The sequence below is a fragment of the Phodopus roborovskii genome, unplaced genomic scaffold, assembly GCF_943737965.1.
Source record: "Phodopus roborovskii unplaced genomic scaffold, PHOROB, whole genome shotgun sequence".
NCBI classification, from domain to species: domain Eukaryota; kingdom Metazoa; phylum Chordata; class Mammalia; order Rodentia; family Cricetidae; genus Phodopus; species Phodopus roborovskii.
The window spans coordinates 4,475,206-4,492,301 of NW_026126619.1; the positions used below are offsets into that span (position 1 = coordinate 4,475,206).

The 17,096-nt window shown below is 42.2% G+C and overlaps 2 protein-coding genes across 2 annotated transcripts; both read right to left on the reverse strand.

Annotated features, from left to right (window-relative positions):
- Positions 1-1,479: 1,479 nt before the first annotated feature.
- Myf5 (myogenic factor 5) lies at positions 1,480-3,484 on the reverse strand. The gene is made up of 3 exons (XM_051206392.1): positions 2,942-3,484; positions 2,119-2,194; positions 1,480-1,670 (listed from the first exon to the last, which is right to left on the reverse strand). Exons 1-3 carry the CDS (start codon positions 3,440-3,442, stop codon positions 1,480-1,482), a joined length of 768 nt encoding a protein of 255 aa, XP_051062349.1. The 5' UTR covers positions 3,443-3,484.
- Positions 3,485-11,032: 7,548 nt separating this feature from the next.
- On the reverse strand, positions 11,033-12,523 carry Myf6 (myogenic factor 6). Its single transcript, XM_051206390.1, has 3 exons — positions 11,907-12,523; positions 11,552-11,642; positions 11,033-11,160 (listed from the first exon to the last, which is right to left on the reverse strand). The coding sequence occupies exons 1-3, from the start codon at positions 12,423-12,425 to the stop codon at positions 11,033-11,035; spliced, it is 738 nt and encodes a 245-aa protein (XP_051062347.1). The 5' UTR covers positions 12,426-12,523.
- Positions 12,524-17,096: the final 4,573 nt, after the last annotated feature.

Here is a 17,096-nt window from a genome sequence, read left to right on the forward strand (position 1 = left end):
AGAGGAATCTCAGCAAGCTCACAGCTAGCCTGTGAGTGAGACCAGCAAGGACTATACAGCAAAACCTGTCTCAAAACAATTAGAGGACAAAGGCATTATCTATATGTGTCCTCTGTTATTAGCTATTTTCCAGGGTTCATGGGTGTGTCCTTTTTATTTCTCTCAGTGGAATACTTATAAAAACAAATGTCCCAGTGACTGTCTCAATTTAATTTTCTGTCTAATCATTTGCTTTTCATCTCAGTTCTTCCCAGAAGAGTATTAAGGGAGAATAAAAGATACCTGTGCATTTCACAAACACATATGCAAACACTCATGTAGTTAAAAAAAAAAAAAACCCTAAAATAATACTATAGAAATGAAGGAGAACACCATATATTTCACTTGTTACATAGTTGTGAAGATTTTCATACTGGCTTTCTAATAATATGAAAAAAATTATCCTTTATGCATTTTATTGATAATAATAGTACGTTTATCAAGTTATAGGAAAAGTTAACAAAACCTAGCTCATGACTGGCAAACTGTTGTGGACAGTAAAATGACATAATATTGTTCAGTCTTTTTGCTTAAATAAATATTATCTTGAAAAAATTTACTATACTTTCCCATGTACAACTAGACATTGTATGGACTAACAGTAGAAAGGGGCTTCACTTAGCATTCATTCTTGAAATATGTTTGTTTAAAATAGAAATACAATATTTTCATAGGTGACACAACAAGATCGAAAAGAAATCCATAAATTCATATTTATCTACCAGGTCAACTGTGTGATCATCTTTAATCTGATCTTAAAGGCTTCATGTTCATGATTTGCTAATTCCATTAAGGCTGTTACTTTTAAAAGCCAAGAAACAAAATATTTCAGTAAACAATTTTATTTATAGTGGAACTCAAAAAGTTTTTATATTTTGAAATTATCCACAATGTACTATTTATTGCTTACATTGAAAAGAATTTCTTACAAGAAAAGATAAACATATATACCACTGGCAGCATTGTTATATTTTCATTTGATACAATATGAACAAAAGATTAAAGAGAAAAGCAAAGTTAAATATATTTTGAATTCCCTGTTATGGATTCCAAGGTATTAAAATGTTTTTGAAGACAAAAAAAATAGAGATCTAAATACGATAGTTATTTTGATGAGCAATGCCGGTTTATATTATATATATATAGATATGTATGTATGTATGTATGTATGTATGTTAAGAATTGCTATAAGCAACTGTCAATTAATTGCCCCCATCAGAAAAATACTTTTGCAACCATGAATCTAAAACAAAAAGGAGTTAAAAATGAAGAAGACAAAGAGAAAGGACAGGCAGAGAAGTCATCATTGAGAATGTGACTTTCAGTTAAATACATTTCCTTATAAAGTGGCAAGATAATATTTACAACCGAAAAGCACATATTGTCCACAATCTGTCTTCCCTTCGAACACGTGGGGCGTCATTCCTTCCGTGTGATAGTTCATAACACATGATAGATAAGTCTGGAACTGGAGGCTCCTGGGGTTGCAGGCTGTGAATTGGTGCTGGCAGCTGGAGAGAGAGAAGCTGTGTCCTGGAGAGACAGCTCGGCTCTCTCTGCAGACGTGATCCGATCCACTATGCTGGACAAACAATCCAAGCTGGATAAGGAGCTTTTATCTGCAGCACAGGCTAACAGTACAAGGAGAAAAGTGGTTTAAAAGAAAAAAAAGTTAACCCTACACAGACAGGTTTGCTTATGCTGCCCTTTAAACTGTAGGTCAGAACCTTTGACAGCATGGGTCAGGTGATCACAGAGAGCCTGATGTAAAAATTTGCAGCAAAAAATCTAGCAATTCCTGAGGGTGGGGGGTGTGGGGGGCAGAACCCCTGGTGGTATTTCAAGCAAAAGTGAGTGTGCTCGTGTGTGTGTGTGTGTGTGTGTGTGTGTGTACATTTGTGCGTGCATGTGGTCTGTCTGTCCGTCTGTTAGGGTAATCTGGAGCAGAAAGTGTGTTTACTCTGCCAAAGCCTCCCCACAAGAGCCATCATTCGCTTTCCCAGTGCTATTTGGAAGGACAGACACGGCGAAGACAGACCTAACAGATCTTTAAGTGTGTCGGAAGTTATCAGTTCTTACCGTTTGATCCTTCAGGGCAGTAGACGCTGTCAAAGCTGCTGTTCTTTCGGGACCAGACAGGACTGTTGCATTCAGGCTGTAACACAACAACACACAGAAATGTATTGTTAAGCCTTTGGCAAAAGACGACCCAACCTGGGGTGACATAGTACTGGGCCCTAGCTCGGTAAACTGATTGCTCCTAGTTCCCTCCATGGCACTGATTTAAGAAGGGGCTGCTGCCTCCAAATCGCAAGGGCACCAAGGTCAGGCTCTGTGCTGGAAGAGGGAAGCAGAGGGAAGACGATGGAATCCCGCAGCAACGTGCACTGAGTTATAACCATGCAAAATGGATTGCAATAGAAGGAAGCTGTACTAATTGTGGGAGAGAACACTTTCCCAGGGCAAAACCACGTTAAAATCTGGCAACACTGGACCAGATAGCCTTGGAAATGAAGGTACCAACATTTCTTCCCAGCTTGGCCTCAGAACAGGGCTCGGGACCACGGTAGGAATTCTAATTCTTCACTGAGTCATAAACTTGGGGCGGGGGATGTAGCTGTATGTCAGGGTCCAGACTGATATATTTTGGAAATAACAGAGAAATCAATCATTTAAATTAACCTGGGGTGCATGACCACCTTTTACTACCATGTGCATACATATAGACCAGCTAAGAAATCAAAGGGAAATCTTGTACAAGAGTTTTTGCATCTTTCTGTGAACATGTCTCTTAAAGCAACGGTCTCCCACTGTACCTGGTTTAGATGAGGTATGGGGAGGAGGAGGGACTTTTCACATAGACTTAGGGCAGGAGAGAGCAGGTCTTGGAGTTGTGGCTTACCATGCCATCAGAGCAGTTGGAGGTGGGGCTGGTGGGCTCCGAGCAGCTCTGTCCAGGCAGGCTGTAATAGTTCTCCACCTGCTCCCTCAGCAGCTCCTGCAGACTCTCGATGTAGCGGATGGCGTTCCTGAGGATCTCCACTTTGGGGAGCCTCTGGTTGGGGTTGGTGGTGGTGCACCTCTTAAGCGTCTCGAAAGCTTGATTGACCTTCTTCAGGCGTCTGCGCTCACGCATGGTGGCAGCCTTGCGTCGGTCCATTGTGGTGGACTTCCTCTTGCAGGCTTTGCAAGCCCACATGAGGCAATGACCAGCCTGGTGGTGGCCAGTAGGTGCTCGCACGTGCTCGTCATCATCCGAGCCCTGCAGCTCAGCTTTGTGTCCTCCGAAGGCAGCCACTCTTGGCTCAAAGTGGTCCCCAAACTCACCCTCAGGGGACGGGATGCAGGAGCTCTCGTAGAAGTACTCAGAAGGTGAGAACTGGCAGCCATCCATCATGTCCATGCTTCAGAGAGGCAGGTGGGACACCTGGATTCAGCAGAGAGGGAGAAACGGGGACTCCCTGGCTGCTGCAGGCCAGCAAATCCCAGGCGGAGCTGGGGGTTTGGGATTGCTTCTTTGTAATTAACAAGGACAGATGCCTGTTGGCCAGGGTGGGTTGGTGACTGAGGTTGGGGCTCTTTATATGTTCTTGGGGGATGGGAAGGGAGGCTGGTCCCTGTAGCTGGGCATTATTAGCATATCCCACCACAACCCCCACAGGGGTTGTCTGGACAAACCTCTGCCTTTCTTCTAGAGACTATTTGCTGTTTACTGGCACCCTTGACACGAATGATTTTTAGTATAACCCAACCTACTCAGTGGCCTTCTGGATATTCCAAATCTAGGGATCGTGTGTGTGTGTGTGTGTGTGTGTGTGTTGAAATTGATTGCACGTTAACACAATCAGCAGCGGCATCGTAATAAGGCACAGTGGCTGAAGGAGATGCTGCTTTATTCTGAGGGGTGGGGAGTGGGTTGGGGTGAGAGCTTGTATCTCATTTTCTTTACCTGAAGAGATCTTGTCAGTTTGCACCCCTGTAATAGTTGCTTAATTTTTTTTTTTTTTAAAAGCGACATACTCATTTATGGAGAGAACCTAGAGTGTCCTGTTTCCAAATCTGTTTGATAAAGACTCGCGGAGCAAAGCCAGGGTCATTTCACGGGTTTGGGGTCTGACATTCTCCAGAGCTTCCTTTTCGGACACGGCTCCGTCAGACGTTGTATTTTTAATTCTGCTTTTTTAAAAAAGGAAATGTCTTCAGGTGGAGCAGGTGAGCCTCCAGCATCCTGCCCTTCCTAGCTTCCTTCCTTCCTCACACATCTACCTGTTGCCTCTCTGGGCTAGGCTAGTGCCTGCACTGGGCGATTCCTGTTTCTGTGGACCAGCAAAGCAGAAGTCTAGCTTCTCACAGAAAACTCCCTTGCCAGTGTGGAGTGGGGTTTCCTTTCTCCGGAGCTTTCTGCTCCGCCCTATCAGTTCTACAGACTAAACAGCCAGCCAGGCTTTAGGGTCGCTAATTTTCTGCTTTCAGGCCAGCTAACACCGTTACAGATGCGTCCCAGCTGCTGGCACAGAGATCCTGGGCTAGTGTAAAATTTCCAGCTCCTCTAACAGAGTGACTTCACACACTCTGGTGACAAAATCCTTTCAGAAATGCAATTTGCAGGTCCTTTTGAAACTTTGGTGGGAAACGACCTTCAAAAAAAAAAAAAAAAAATGAGCTTGTTTCCCTGCTTTTACAATCTTGCCTGCACTGTTAAGCCATCTTCAGGTCACTTATAAGAGAGATGCTGTTCATATTCAAGAAACACTGTTACTTAAGGTCGACACAAGTTCTCTGGGGCCTTGGACCTCAATTTGTAGCCCCATTGTAAAAACGGACTGTTCACAGTTCAGTGTCATCCAAATAAGTAAGTACTGTGGCTCCAAAGAGATGTTCTCTCTCTCTCTCTCTCTCTCTCTCTCTCTCTCTCTCTCTCTCTCTCACACACACTCTCTCTCTCTCTCTCTCACACACACACACACACTCTCTCTCTCACACACTCTCTCTCTCTCTCTCTCTCTCTCTCTCTCTCTCTCTCTCAGGCACTTTCTATTTCAATGATGGTGATGGTGATGATGAGACTCAGTGTAATTTTTCTAAAGCAACCATAATTGTCTGATCTTGTATCTATAGGAGCCACAGAAATTGTAACTGTCTGTAAAAGCAAGCGTTCCTAGGAGGGACCTGACCTGAAAGCCAGTATCAGTCACTACACTTGCTAGCTGTGTCTGTCTCTGTTCCCTCTGCCCTGGACTGTCATCTTGAAGACAGATTTCTTCTGAAAACCCAGGCCCAGTCTCACACCTAGGGGCTAGCTACTTAATCATCTAGCCAATGGGAAATCCAACTGTACCTTGCTGGGGCCTAGTTACCAATGCATGCCTTTGAAATGAATAGTCTTAGGACAATAGCAGATAAAAAGTCACACTCCTGAAGACAAGGTCTGCCTCATTTATGTGGACACATATGAACGCACTCATAGCACACTCTGTGACATCATTGTGGACCTTAAATTCCCAGCGAGATCAGTAGAGAGGCTCAGGTCACTAACCACACAACACAGAACATTGGCTTTCCTCCGCCCCCATCCCCTTCCTCCTGTCCCTTCTTCTCCTCTCCTCCCTTCTTCTTACCCCTCTTCTCTCCTCCATCCCCCCTTCCTCCTTTCCTCCCCCGCCTCATATTTAAGGTCACTAAAACAGCTTGATGGTTTGGATGCAAATTTGTCCTCTGTATTTGAAGTGGGAGACAGGGAGTCTGCCCTGCCTGCCCTCTGACTACTTTCCGGGCAGCCCTCTCTGTGTTCCGTGCGTGTATCTGACAGCTGCTGACTTGAATCTACCAGGCAGGGCTGGTTTACCATTCTTCGCCCTTTTCACATAGTCACATATTCTGTTGTTTTATTTCATTTATTTATTTATTTATTTATTTATTTATTTATTTATTTATTTATTTTATAAAAAGGTAAAGGTTAACTCTAGGGCTGGATAATTTCCCCTTTTATCCACACGGGATTGGAAGGCGTCTCCTTGTCCTCGGAAATGGCACCAAGTGCGGGCAGGTGATCCTGTTTGCTTCATACAGTCATTCAGGCTCAGTCTTCCGGGGCTTCCTCAGCTCAGCAAGCACAAACCCACACAAACTGGAGTCTTTCTCGGGCTCCTGTGCTGGGAGGACGCTGTCACTCAGGGGCCCCTGTCAGTAACATAAGTTCTCAGAGGTTAGGGCTGTCTTTGGTAAGGTGATCTCCAAACAAAATCTACCAGAGTGCAGCGGGCAGAGTGGAACTAAGAACTGGGGAAAAACACAGGCGGCCGGCTGCCTAATGAGTCCTGCCGAGGGAAGACAGGGTCCGGCTTGAGGGCCCAAGGGACTCAAGCGCTGAAACTAGAATCTCCAAGCACAAGAATAAAAAATGAGCCCAAAACTTTCAAGCCAGAGCTGCAGCTAAAAAAGAGGGAGATCAAAAACCTGAGGTAGGAAGGAGGAGGAGGAAGAGGAGGAGGAGGAGAAGAAAGCCCACCCCTGAGAGATGAGAAAGGCTCCTTGCCCACACAGAAGATCTGACTGTTCTTTTCCATATCAAATAATGTGGGGAAGTGTGGGATTTGGGTGAATCTTACACCAAAAGACAAAACAAAACAAAGTCAGAGAAATTTAACTGAGACCTATAGGAAATGTATAATTGGTTTATATAGAGCACAGAAACACGAAGACATACCTATACATGTAATATACATGTATGCGCGCGCGCATGCGCGCGCGCGCACACACACACACACACACACACACAGTGCCTTTTTCTTCACTTCTGCCCCTACGTGCAGAACTCTGCTCTTGCTTGCTGTAGATGACTTCCCAAATGTGCTAAACCATTTTAACAATTTTAAGTAGTTATCAGCTCTGGGAGCTGGGCACACCTATGTAAACACATCAGTACCTGCCAGAGTTGCAAGAAGAATGTGTGGACAAGACAGCTGAGGAAGACATTGGCCTCTGCTTGAATTCGAAGACTTCCAGGAGAGATCAAAGGACTATATACGGGCATTTAGCAGCCTTGAGAGGGAGAGTAGCCTAACCCTCACCACTAAGTTTGTTGCCCCGCACATGGCAGGGACATTTCACCCCACAGAATGACTAAGAACTAAGCTTGCAAAACACTTTATTTTTGCAGACATAATCTTCTAGCACCAAAGATCGTTTTGGAAAGAGTTGATTAGGTTTTGGAACTGAATGGAAAATTCTGCAAAAGGAAATGCAATGCTATTTCTTGTTTACTAATGATCAGACGATGAGATATACATTATTTAAAATCAAGCACTTTGTAACTAATATGTGGGGTTACCAAAGCAAGGGTCTCTACATTAAGAAATGGGACATTTCCAATGGGAAACTATGAATGGTAAAGAAATGTCCTTATAATTTTGAAAGTGACTTTCAGTGTCCTTATTTTCCTGCCTTCTTAATAGTTGTTAAGAGCCCCAAATTTCTTTCCTCCCCACAAAAAAAAAAAAAAAAACTTATGAAAGAGTTGGACAGAAAATTAATATCATTTGACATAAGCGAATTTCTCTAATGTTGAGACTTTGAATTCCATGATCCTGGTAGGATGATGTAAGCTAGCTTGAAAGAGCTTATTGCCATTTGATATCTATGAATTATTTCAGTAATAGCATAACAGAAAACCACTCATTATTTAATATTTGACATTATATGAATCTCTGGGAAGAGATTTAGGTACAATCCCAAAGTTCTTATCTTCACCAAGTTATTATGTCTTAATTTTCTGCTTCCATAGCCTTGTTTATTTTGGGTTTGGACTCGGTTAAAGATTATCATCATTAATATCAAACAAAAACAGTTTAATCACAAATGCACCAAGGATTTCATTGGAGAGCCTAACATGTCATCTACAGCACTGAAGGTCACATGAACCCTTTTGGAAAATATTTTCTCTATTTAAAGAACAGGCTTCTATAGGCAACCTCACTCTAAACAGTTTCTCAAGTTACCAGCTCAGAGAGAAAGAAAGAGAGAGAGGATTTGGTTTGCAAAGACTGAATAAAATCCACCAACGACAAAAGACTGTGAGTTTGATAAAAGCATTCTGCTGTAGAATAGTTCATAATACAAATCTTATCAGAAATGCGTAATTCTAAGGTAAATATATTCTCCTAATCAGTGATGATATGCCAATTGCACAAATAATTTAGTTTTTGAAGGTTTTTGTATAAAAGTACAGTATAGAGCAAATCCTTTCTTTGTCAAAAATATTCATAGATATATGTATGATTAGTAAGGATAGAGACCACTCAGAGGCAGTCACACTTACTTTGGTCAGGAAGTTTGACTAGTAAATGCTTTGGCATTTATCTTTGAAAGTTATGCTATAATTTGGAGTTTGCTAGCTAGCTGCTCTTTCAGATAGAAGGTTACAGAAACAATTGTCAAAGAGATGCAAATAATTGTACAGACCATAGATGTTCTTACTTGTTTTTCAAGGCTTTATTCTGGGAACGAAGTAGTTCAAGGCATAATTTTTCAGCCATTAATATTTCCCTGCCTTTGAGTCCTCACTTTATACTCAACAGATGAGAAAAGTTTCTATTCCTGAAATAGCAGTAAAGTAATAAAAGCAGTTCTCACTGGTTGTAGTTGGATTACATTAAAACAATAACTAAGGATGGCTGATCTTGCTCAAGGTTACTCTCCCCAGCCAAAGTCAGCAAAGGTAAGACACTAGACTAGGCTTTGGGTGACAGACCTCTTGATGGCCATTGAGATGTACTAATACAAAATAAAAAGAACAGGCTTCTATAGGCGTGTATGTGTCTTCTTGATTCAACACTTAGCGTGTGCTGTCTTTGTGAATTTTCACAAGCCCATGGGGCAGGGAATATCCTCCCTGGTATTGTCTTCCAAACAGGGATGGGGACTCCAAAGGAGCGGCATTGGCTCAGGTTGTACAGGAATAGCCTGGATTTAGTTTACAGAGAGTCCAAAGAGTCCTCACAGGGATTAGGTAGTTCATTATGCAGCATGGCCACCTGCTTCTCTCAGACCTTTAAAAGGAATTTTATGCCAACATCAGCTGCCTCAGCCGAATTTTCTGAATTTTGAACTATTTTAGAAGAGCCTCCACTTCATTTCATATGATCAGAAAATCAGTTACAGAAAAGTATACGAGACCCCAAATCTAAAATGCTCTAAAATCCTTTTTTTTTTTTTTTTTTTTTTTTTTCTGTTGACAATTATACTCAAAAACTTTCAGGTTTTAGTTGGATTTCTGGTTTAGAAAAACTTAACATTATGCAAATATCACAAAGCCCAGAAAATCTTGAAAATGGAAGTATTTTCAGTCCCAAACCTTTTTGGATAAGGGATTCTCAACATATACTAGCACCAGGAAGGATTATAAAAATCGAGCTGCCCATCTGCAGGGTGCGTTCCTTGTCTCTGGCATTCTTTGGAACATCTTCACAGGAATTGGGCTGGGAAATACTTGATTCAGTTTGATTTTTGCTTCTGAGCTATGGAGTGGCTATGGGGTTAAGGGAATGGTAGAAGATAAGAGGTGTGGTCAGTGGCAGAGGGACCATTTTACGGAATGCTAGACAGGCACGGCTTAGCAGAAATTGCATGCTTTTCTCTTTATTTCCCACTGTGTTTCTTGGTGGTCGTTTTTTCCTGAGATTACAGGATAAACAGACACTGCTGGCACACGTTGTAAAATCTTCACGGAGTGGAGCTCCTGGGGCTTCTGGGTCTCTGGGGCTTTGCTGTTTGGTTCAGCTAAGAGGTTTCATGTGTGTTGTTGTTATCTTTTGCTCCCAACAGGTTAACCCTTCCATCTCTTGGAGCAATCTCCACCCTCCTTCAAATACACCCACCCCTCTTCAAGAGACAGATTGCTCCTTTCTTTTATCTTTCTGTTTGGAAAATAAACTCAAACCAAAGAGCACTTGAAGATATTCCAGCCTGCTGGGGGCTGGTCTAGTTCAAGAAAACTGGCTATCAGGCCTTAGGCCCTGGGAACTTCAGATTTACACTTGGAAACAGTGTAGAATGCCAAGACATGGGGAAAAGAAAAAACAATTTGGGCTAAATTAATTGAACATCTTCTAGGGAAATGAAAGAAGGAATTTTAGTATATTTGAAATTAAAATTCAGAGTAAGTAAATTCCACCCATATTGCCAACTATAGAATAATAAGAAGAGAAAAAAAAAAAAAGAAAGAAAAAGAAAGAAAGAAAGAAAACAAAAAAGGAAAAAAGAAAGAGAGGGTAGGCTACTTTCTGGATACTTCCTTCTATTAACAGCAACTACCAGATCTATGTGGAATATTAACATGCCCAGTTTAATTGAATCTACAGCCCTAAAATTCATTTCTCCTCTTTAAATTAGGCTGAGAAAAGAGGCCCAAATAAATGGGTGTATGTGGTATCTAAATTAAAATGTCTATTCTCTAGTTTCATATACATGCCCTCATGGTTTTTCTCCAGTTAAATCAAATTAAGGCCATCTTGTACATATAGAAACTTATTAATATTTTAATATTACAATACCAGGATCTTCACACATTTTTATATACAATGCATAATTCCACATTTAAAATATATTCTTTAAGTTTACATAAAAATGAAAACACTAAGACTATTTACAAAAGTACATTAAACACCATTCGGATTCACCCTTCACGCTTGGATTTAGACAGGAATGAAATTCGTTCGCAACTGACACAAAAGGGTCAACGTGACCATAATAAAAGTTAATACGTTATAAAAAGCAACCAAACTAAAACCAAAATTAGCGTTCCAGAACTAAGCCACTAGTGGTTCCAAATAACAATCATATAATAGTAATCATATTTAAAGCCCAAGGGCAAAGGACTTTGACTTGAGGCGCCTCTTGCCTTTCATAAACTCTGGTGTCTGTGCGCCCTAACCTAAACGATTAGGCCATAAGGGGTCTTCCTGTTGAGTGAAGAATGTCCCAAATACTTGTTGAGTTACTTCTCCACAACCTCCTCCACGCTGGGGAGTTTGCGCTCCTCTGAGGAAATACTGTCCACGATGGAAGAGAGGCACTGAAGACTGCTGGTGGCTGAAGCGTCGTCCACGCTTGCGCTTGCTCCTCCTAAGCACAGGGAAACAAACACACACAGTGCATATAGCAGCCGCCAGCAGCTGTGTCCCAGGAGCAAAAGGCCACCAAAGCTATGCAGGGGGCAGAGAGAGAGAGAGAGAGAGAGAGAGAGAGAGAGAGAGAGAGAGAGAGAGAGAGAGAGAGAGAGAGAGAACATAGGGAGGAATGGAGGGGGAGGGAGGAAGTAAAGGAGGGAGGAAGTAAAAGAGGGAGGGAGGGAGGAAGAAAGGAAGGAAGGAAGGAAGGAAGGAAGGAAGGAAGGAAGGAAGGAAAAAAAAGCACTAGACTTTGACTAGACTGTTGAGCACCTTGTGTTCTGCTAGAGCATCCCAGTGCTGAGCCAAGCCGGATGCTAAGTCCAGTGCCCTTTACTTTACATTACCTTCCTTAGCAGTTATCACGAGACCCCTGGAATGATCCGAAACACTTGGCCATTGGGGGCTGCAGGTGCGCAGGAAATCCGCACCCTCAAGCTGGAAGGAAAACCAAAGCAACAGATTAGGAAAGAAACAAATTCCGGGACAGGGGAGGGGGAGTCTTGGGGGTGTCTCCCCTGCTTCCTTAAGCCCAGCCGCATTTCCTGCTTAGGGCAGGGGCTCGGTCTTCTTGGGTCATTAGAGAGGGAGTTGTGGGGCGGGACGGGGCTGGGGGGGGCACCAAGGAGGTGGAGGTTATGGCTTCAGGAAGGTTTTTAATCAGTCTTTGCACTTCCCTGCCCTGGCAGCATCTGGGCTTACAATTTCTTGCTTGGGTCTGTAGCTGTAGGGGTCCACGCCCAGCTCCTGCATCTTCTCTTGCTGATCCAGCCGGTGCAGCAAGTCTTGCAGACGCTCAATGTAGCTGATGGCACTCCGCAGAATCTCCACCTTGGGCAGCCTCTGGTTGGGGTTGGCCACAGTCCGACGCTTCAGGGCCTCAAAGGCCTCGTTGATTTTCTTCAGCCTCCTCCTTTCGCGCAGGGTAGCAGCTTTCCGCCGATCTGTGGGGGCAGATTTTCTCTTGCAAGTCTTGCAAGCCCAGATCAGACACTGGCCAGGGCAGTGGGGAGGCTGCAGGCCGGGAGGTGCCAGTACATGTTCCTCTCCACTGCTGTCGCTCCCGGCTTCCTGGGGCATTGGGTCCTGGCAAGGGGACAGGGTACCATCACTCCCTGGATACAAAGGAGAGCCCTCTGCCACTTCTAATGGCTGCAGAGTTACATTTTCTCCATCTAAGTAGAAGAAATAGGAGCCAGTTTCAAAAAGGTCCATCATCATGTTCTCCTCCTTGGCCCTCTGACTGATCTGTACTGGGTGACCGGCTCAAAAACCCGGAGGAGCCACCCAGATGGCATTTAATTAGTGCGGTGACATAAGTCGACCCAGCTTTATATATAGTAGCTCCTGAAACTCAATCCAACTTTTAGCTGTCATGGAGCATCAGTCTCCCGAAGCGATTACAGCTAGCCCTCACTAGTACATCTAGTTTGAGAGAAAACGGAGACATATCACCTCTCAGAGTGATGTGACAGTCCATATGACAAACAGGGCAAAACAAAATACGCAGAGAGAGTCGCATCACCGAAAGCCTTCAGGGCTTCCATTTTGGACAGTTTAGACACTAACCTGCTAACCAGGCAAACTTCAAAACAACTGGGGATTAACACTGCCCGGTTCCCCTCCCTCCAGGGTTCATCTGAATTCTAAGTATAGACTCATGATGAGAGATTTCATAGGCAATAGCCATTGCTCCAAAATAGCCTCATTAATATTTCCAGTGTGGTTCGGCTCTTTCTCTCTGTTCTGCCTGTCAAAAAAAGATGCTATCCCCATGATTAAAACCATTACCAGTCCTTCAAAGTTCACACGTGACTTTCAGGCCTCAGCCTCAATACAAGCAGGTAAATAATCTCTTTCCTCTCTTTTACTAAATCTGTAAGATGAGGTGGGAGTGGGGGGGGTAGGCACGGTGGCTGAAGGGTGCTCACGTCCCACGCTACCTGTCTGAAATAACTCGGGATTCTTTCACCATGACCTTCCTTGGTTACCTGTTATTTTGCAGAGTGGTAACTAAAATCTGAACTGTGCTTCCTTTCCCAGTTGGAGCGATAGCATGTAAAGCTAGGAGTGAGCTACAAGAAAGATAAAATACATGTTACACCCCACTTAAAACAGTTGTTGTTAAAGAAACAAGCCACACAACGGATGCTTGATATTTCAAGTGTAGTTCTGGCCTCGTCCCAAGTGCTTTTGTTCTGCACAAACTTTTACTCACATTCTCACCGTCCACTCACTCCCCCAAAGTTGTTTGCTAGGATTCAGATGACAAAGAAGCAGCCAAGGCACACATAATGAGGCAGATGTCTTTTATTCCACTGTGTCCATAGTCCAACATATACACCTGTGCAAAGATGAAGTGTAGAGCTGTGGTTCTGAGTGCAAAGATGGAGTGTAGAAAGCTCCCAGATTTCAAAGAACTCTCTTTCAGTCCTAGCTGGGTCGGGCTCTATTTATGTGCCCATGGATGAGTGCTTATTTGAACTACTTCATGATGAGAGTGGTTGCTTTATCCAGTTTAGGGTTCAATAAAATATTACCATACACATGACTTTTGCAGCATGCAGCCATATAGTGAACATTGGTGACCACATATAGCATAAAATTCTGTTGGGTCTAAGCTGGCATTTTCTCTGCTCTTTTTTTTTTTAAACTATTCTCTTCTTTGAATTTCTACCCTTCCTGAAAATTCGGGAAGTAATACTTCCACTAGCAGCAAATAGCTTTTGGAATAAAGGCCACACTTTATAGTCCAGTGCCTGAAAAACTGGATGGAATGTATAAGGTCATATTCTATCTCAAGCACTGATGATTGCAGGCTATATTTCTGAGTGTCCCTTTTCAAAAACCAAACTAAATTGAAATTTAAAAACCTGATAAGAAAAAATAACCATCATATAATTTAGGAACTCATTAAAGATTTAACCCAAGATGTTTTGTTTATTCTGGAAGGTAGCCCTTCCAAACCTCCACTGAGACCTGAATTTTGAATGTCAAGTCTGAGCAATTTTGTCTAATTTTGTGTATTGTTGTTTTGTAGCTTATCAAGCCAGAGAACCATCATTAGACTCTAGGGTGGTAGAAAATATTAGGAAGAGGAGGAGAATCCTATACTTAAATTGTGTTATTTCCTTCAATCTCCACGAGCTGTCTTGATCATCATTAATGAATTTCAAAGCTTGGTCTACAGAAGTGCTCATTATGGTAAAACGATTCCTAGAATCCACTAACTTCAAGATGTATGAAGTAAATGTTACACATCACAAACTTGCTAAAGAATGTGGAAGCGCTGACTTAACCTTTTTTATTTCACAGCCAGCACAGAAATGTAAGAGAAGACGATAGATTATATAAACAGAGAAGGTTCAGAGGACTAGCGAATGGATGCTAATGCAAGACATCCTTTTTCCTACTGAATTATTCCTTACCAAATTGCGTATCCCTATTCTCACCATATTGCAGAGCTCCCACAGTATAGTAAAATAATGTCAGTATGGAATGAACAGATTAAGCATGTACAGACTGGGCATGTACAGATTTGTACTCCTACCTCCTACTTTATTAACTTTTTATTTATTTATTTCCCTTTGTTGTGGTTTTGGAAGTTGTAGCAGGAATGGGGATGTAAGAATAAGAAATTCTAGCTTGGTCAATGGCTGTCCTTTTAGATTACCTCAATGGGAAAATATGCTCTGACCCCAAACAACTACCTAGTGTACTCTTGGAACTCAAATTGTTTACAAAATGTGAGAGGCTTATAATTTCAATTATGTTATTTCTCCACAGCACATGAGGGAGACACACATGTTAACAACTAGTTAAAGAGGTTGGTGTAAATGCAAACCATCCCACTTTAAATAGTTAAACTTTATCTTTTAAAAATTTGGAGAACATAAGTTGCAACAGGGATTGCATTATCAGTAGCAACCCACTCAAAAAGAAAAGCTCTGAATTCATTCATCATTAAATCTTACACTGGGTAAATGATAGAACATTTTCCAACAGTTTCTCCTGTCATTTGTAATTCATGATTACTCTCAAATGCATTTTTTCTTGTCATCTTTCCCCAAAACCTTGGATATGTCTAATTATTATCCAAGGAAAGTAGAAGGAAGAAAAGACCATGCATAACTCAGCAGCAGAAGAAAATGATTGTGTATAACTTATTTAGCAGCAGATTTTAAGTATGTGTCTTTAAGGAAGTGAAATAGCATCTTTGGAGAAAGATGTTGTTGTGACTTGTTTGTTTGTTTGTTTGTTTAAGAGATCAAGCGACATGACTGATAAATACCTTACAATTTTGATGTTAGCTTTTGACATGAATTAATTCCATACACACAGCCCACACATACACATTGGGTTAATGATATGCACTGTTCACCCAGTAGCCATCACTTTTCCTTCTTGATTCTTGAATCCTTAATTGAAGTAATCATGCTAATCATACCCTAACAGCCTGTAAAACCTAATACAGAACATGTTTAAAATAAATTTTAAAGAAAGCAAAATGAAAATATTGTAAGTAGCAACTCTGCTAACAGTGTTTCATGTGTTGATGCCCTTGTTAAAATTTCAGTTGACTGGGGGCAATGGGAGTGGTGAGACTCACAGAAATGAATAGCTCAGGAGCCTAGGAAGCATGACTTAGCCACAGAGCTTTTAAGATGTTAAGCTCATATTTCCTTGAAAAGAAGTGGACGTTTTTGGAAAACTGTGTTTTGGGGTTGGTGACGAAGGTAAGAGGAAGTTCAGGGAAGAGATTAACACAGGGAAGCGGCTGAGAGTTTGGTAAAGAAATTTCTGTGGGCTATCTATCACTATGGTTTGGGACTAACTAGATCATTACATAACTAGAATCAAAGAAACCATTGCCTGAGAAGGTAGAGCTCAAGGCCAGTGATGAAAGAAACTAAAGGAAAGTTGGGTGGAATAAAGTCGAAAAGGAACAGTACGCAAGACAAGTCTGCAGAAACTTGGTTGAGGGGCCACATGGAAGTGAGGGGAGGAGCGGCCTGCCCGTGAAAGGCAAAACTCAAAAGACGCCATGCCTCGAATTTGTGCACACCAAGAAACATGAACCCTGGGCACCTGTAACTTACTTAAGCAGCCAGCAATGTGTGCTTAGAGATTCCCAAACACGATGGTAAAAATAGCTTTGCACTTAGACTGAGAGAACATTTGAGTCACTTCTGGGGACATGGGGGAGGGACCCAAACCAAGTAGAGGAAAAAGAAAGATATGAAAGGCCAATACTCTACACTCCCAAAAGGTACACACGGGAATGCTGTAGGACCTAGACAGAAGCCAAGTGGGTTGTGAAGTCTTTTGTGAATCCCAAAAGAAGGGAAAGCTTGGAGCTGTTCTCTAGATCTTCCAAGGAACACTTCATTCTTCTGAGAGTAGGAACACGGGCTCCTAAGAGCCAGTGTTCCGTTTATGCACTAACCGCCAGGCTACTGTTCATCTTGTCTTTTGGAGGCATGATTTTCAGGAAGAAGAGAGTTGCTTCTGTTGGAGAAACACTCATTCTCTTTCATCTGAATTTAAGGTTAAAAAAAATCTGTGAACCTTCAGAATTTGTCCATGTTAAGTGTTCCTTTTGTATGAGCAACTGATCAACGTGGGTTTGCTTGACACTGAGTAGATGCCTGGGAACCCTGATAGAAAGCTCTATAACCGGCTCAATGTGGGAGCCATCAGAACAAGCTGGTTACTATATGGCCAGAAAAACACTATGGATATTTCCATGTGTCTATTCATTTAGGAGAATAATGCACAGTGTGCACGATTCACACACACACAAAAATTTCCTTTCAGAATCACTGTGGATTACAGATGTGAAGTTTGGTGTTAAATGGACAAGTTCTAGGCAAGATCATTTCTCTAAGTATC

Bases quoted from the DNA above. Each gene is read 5' to 3' on its own strand.
- Myf6 (XM_051206390.1), bottom strand. From the start codon at position 12,425: ATGATGATGGACCTTTTTGAAACTGGCTCCTATTTCTTCTACTTAGAT. The intron at 11,643-11,906 runs GTAAGCCCAGAT...TTTTCCTTCCAG, and splicing joins ACAGACCCAAGCAAGAAATT to CTTGAGGGTGCGGATTTCCT. The intron at 11,161-11,551 runs GTAATGTAAAGT...CCCTGTGCTTAG, and splicing joins CGTGATAACTGCTAAGGAAG to GAGGAGCAAGCGCAAGCGTG.
- Myf5 (XM_051206392.1), bottom strand. From the start codon at position 3,442: ATGGACATGATGGATGGCTGCCAGTTCTCACCTTCTGAGTACTTCTAC. The intron at 2,195-2,941 runs GTAAGCCACAAC...GTTGTGTTACAG, and splicing joins CCAACTGCTCTGATGGCATG to CCTGAATGCAACAGTCCTGT. The intron at 1,671-2,118 runs GTAAGAACTGAT...TTGTACTGTTAG, and splicing joins CTGCCCTGAAGGATCAAACG to CCTGTGCTGCAGATAAAAGC.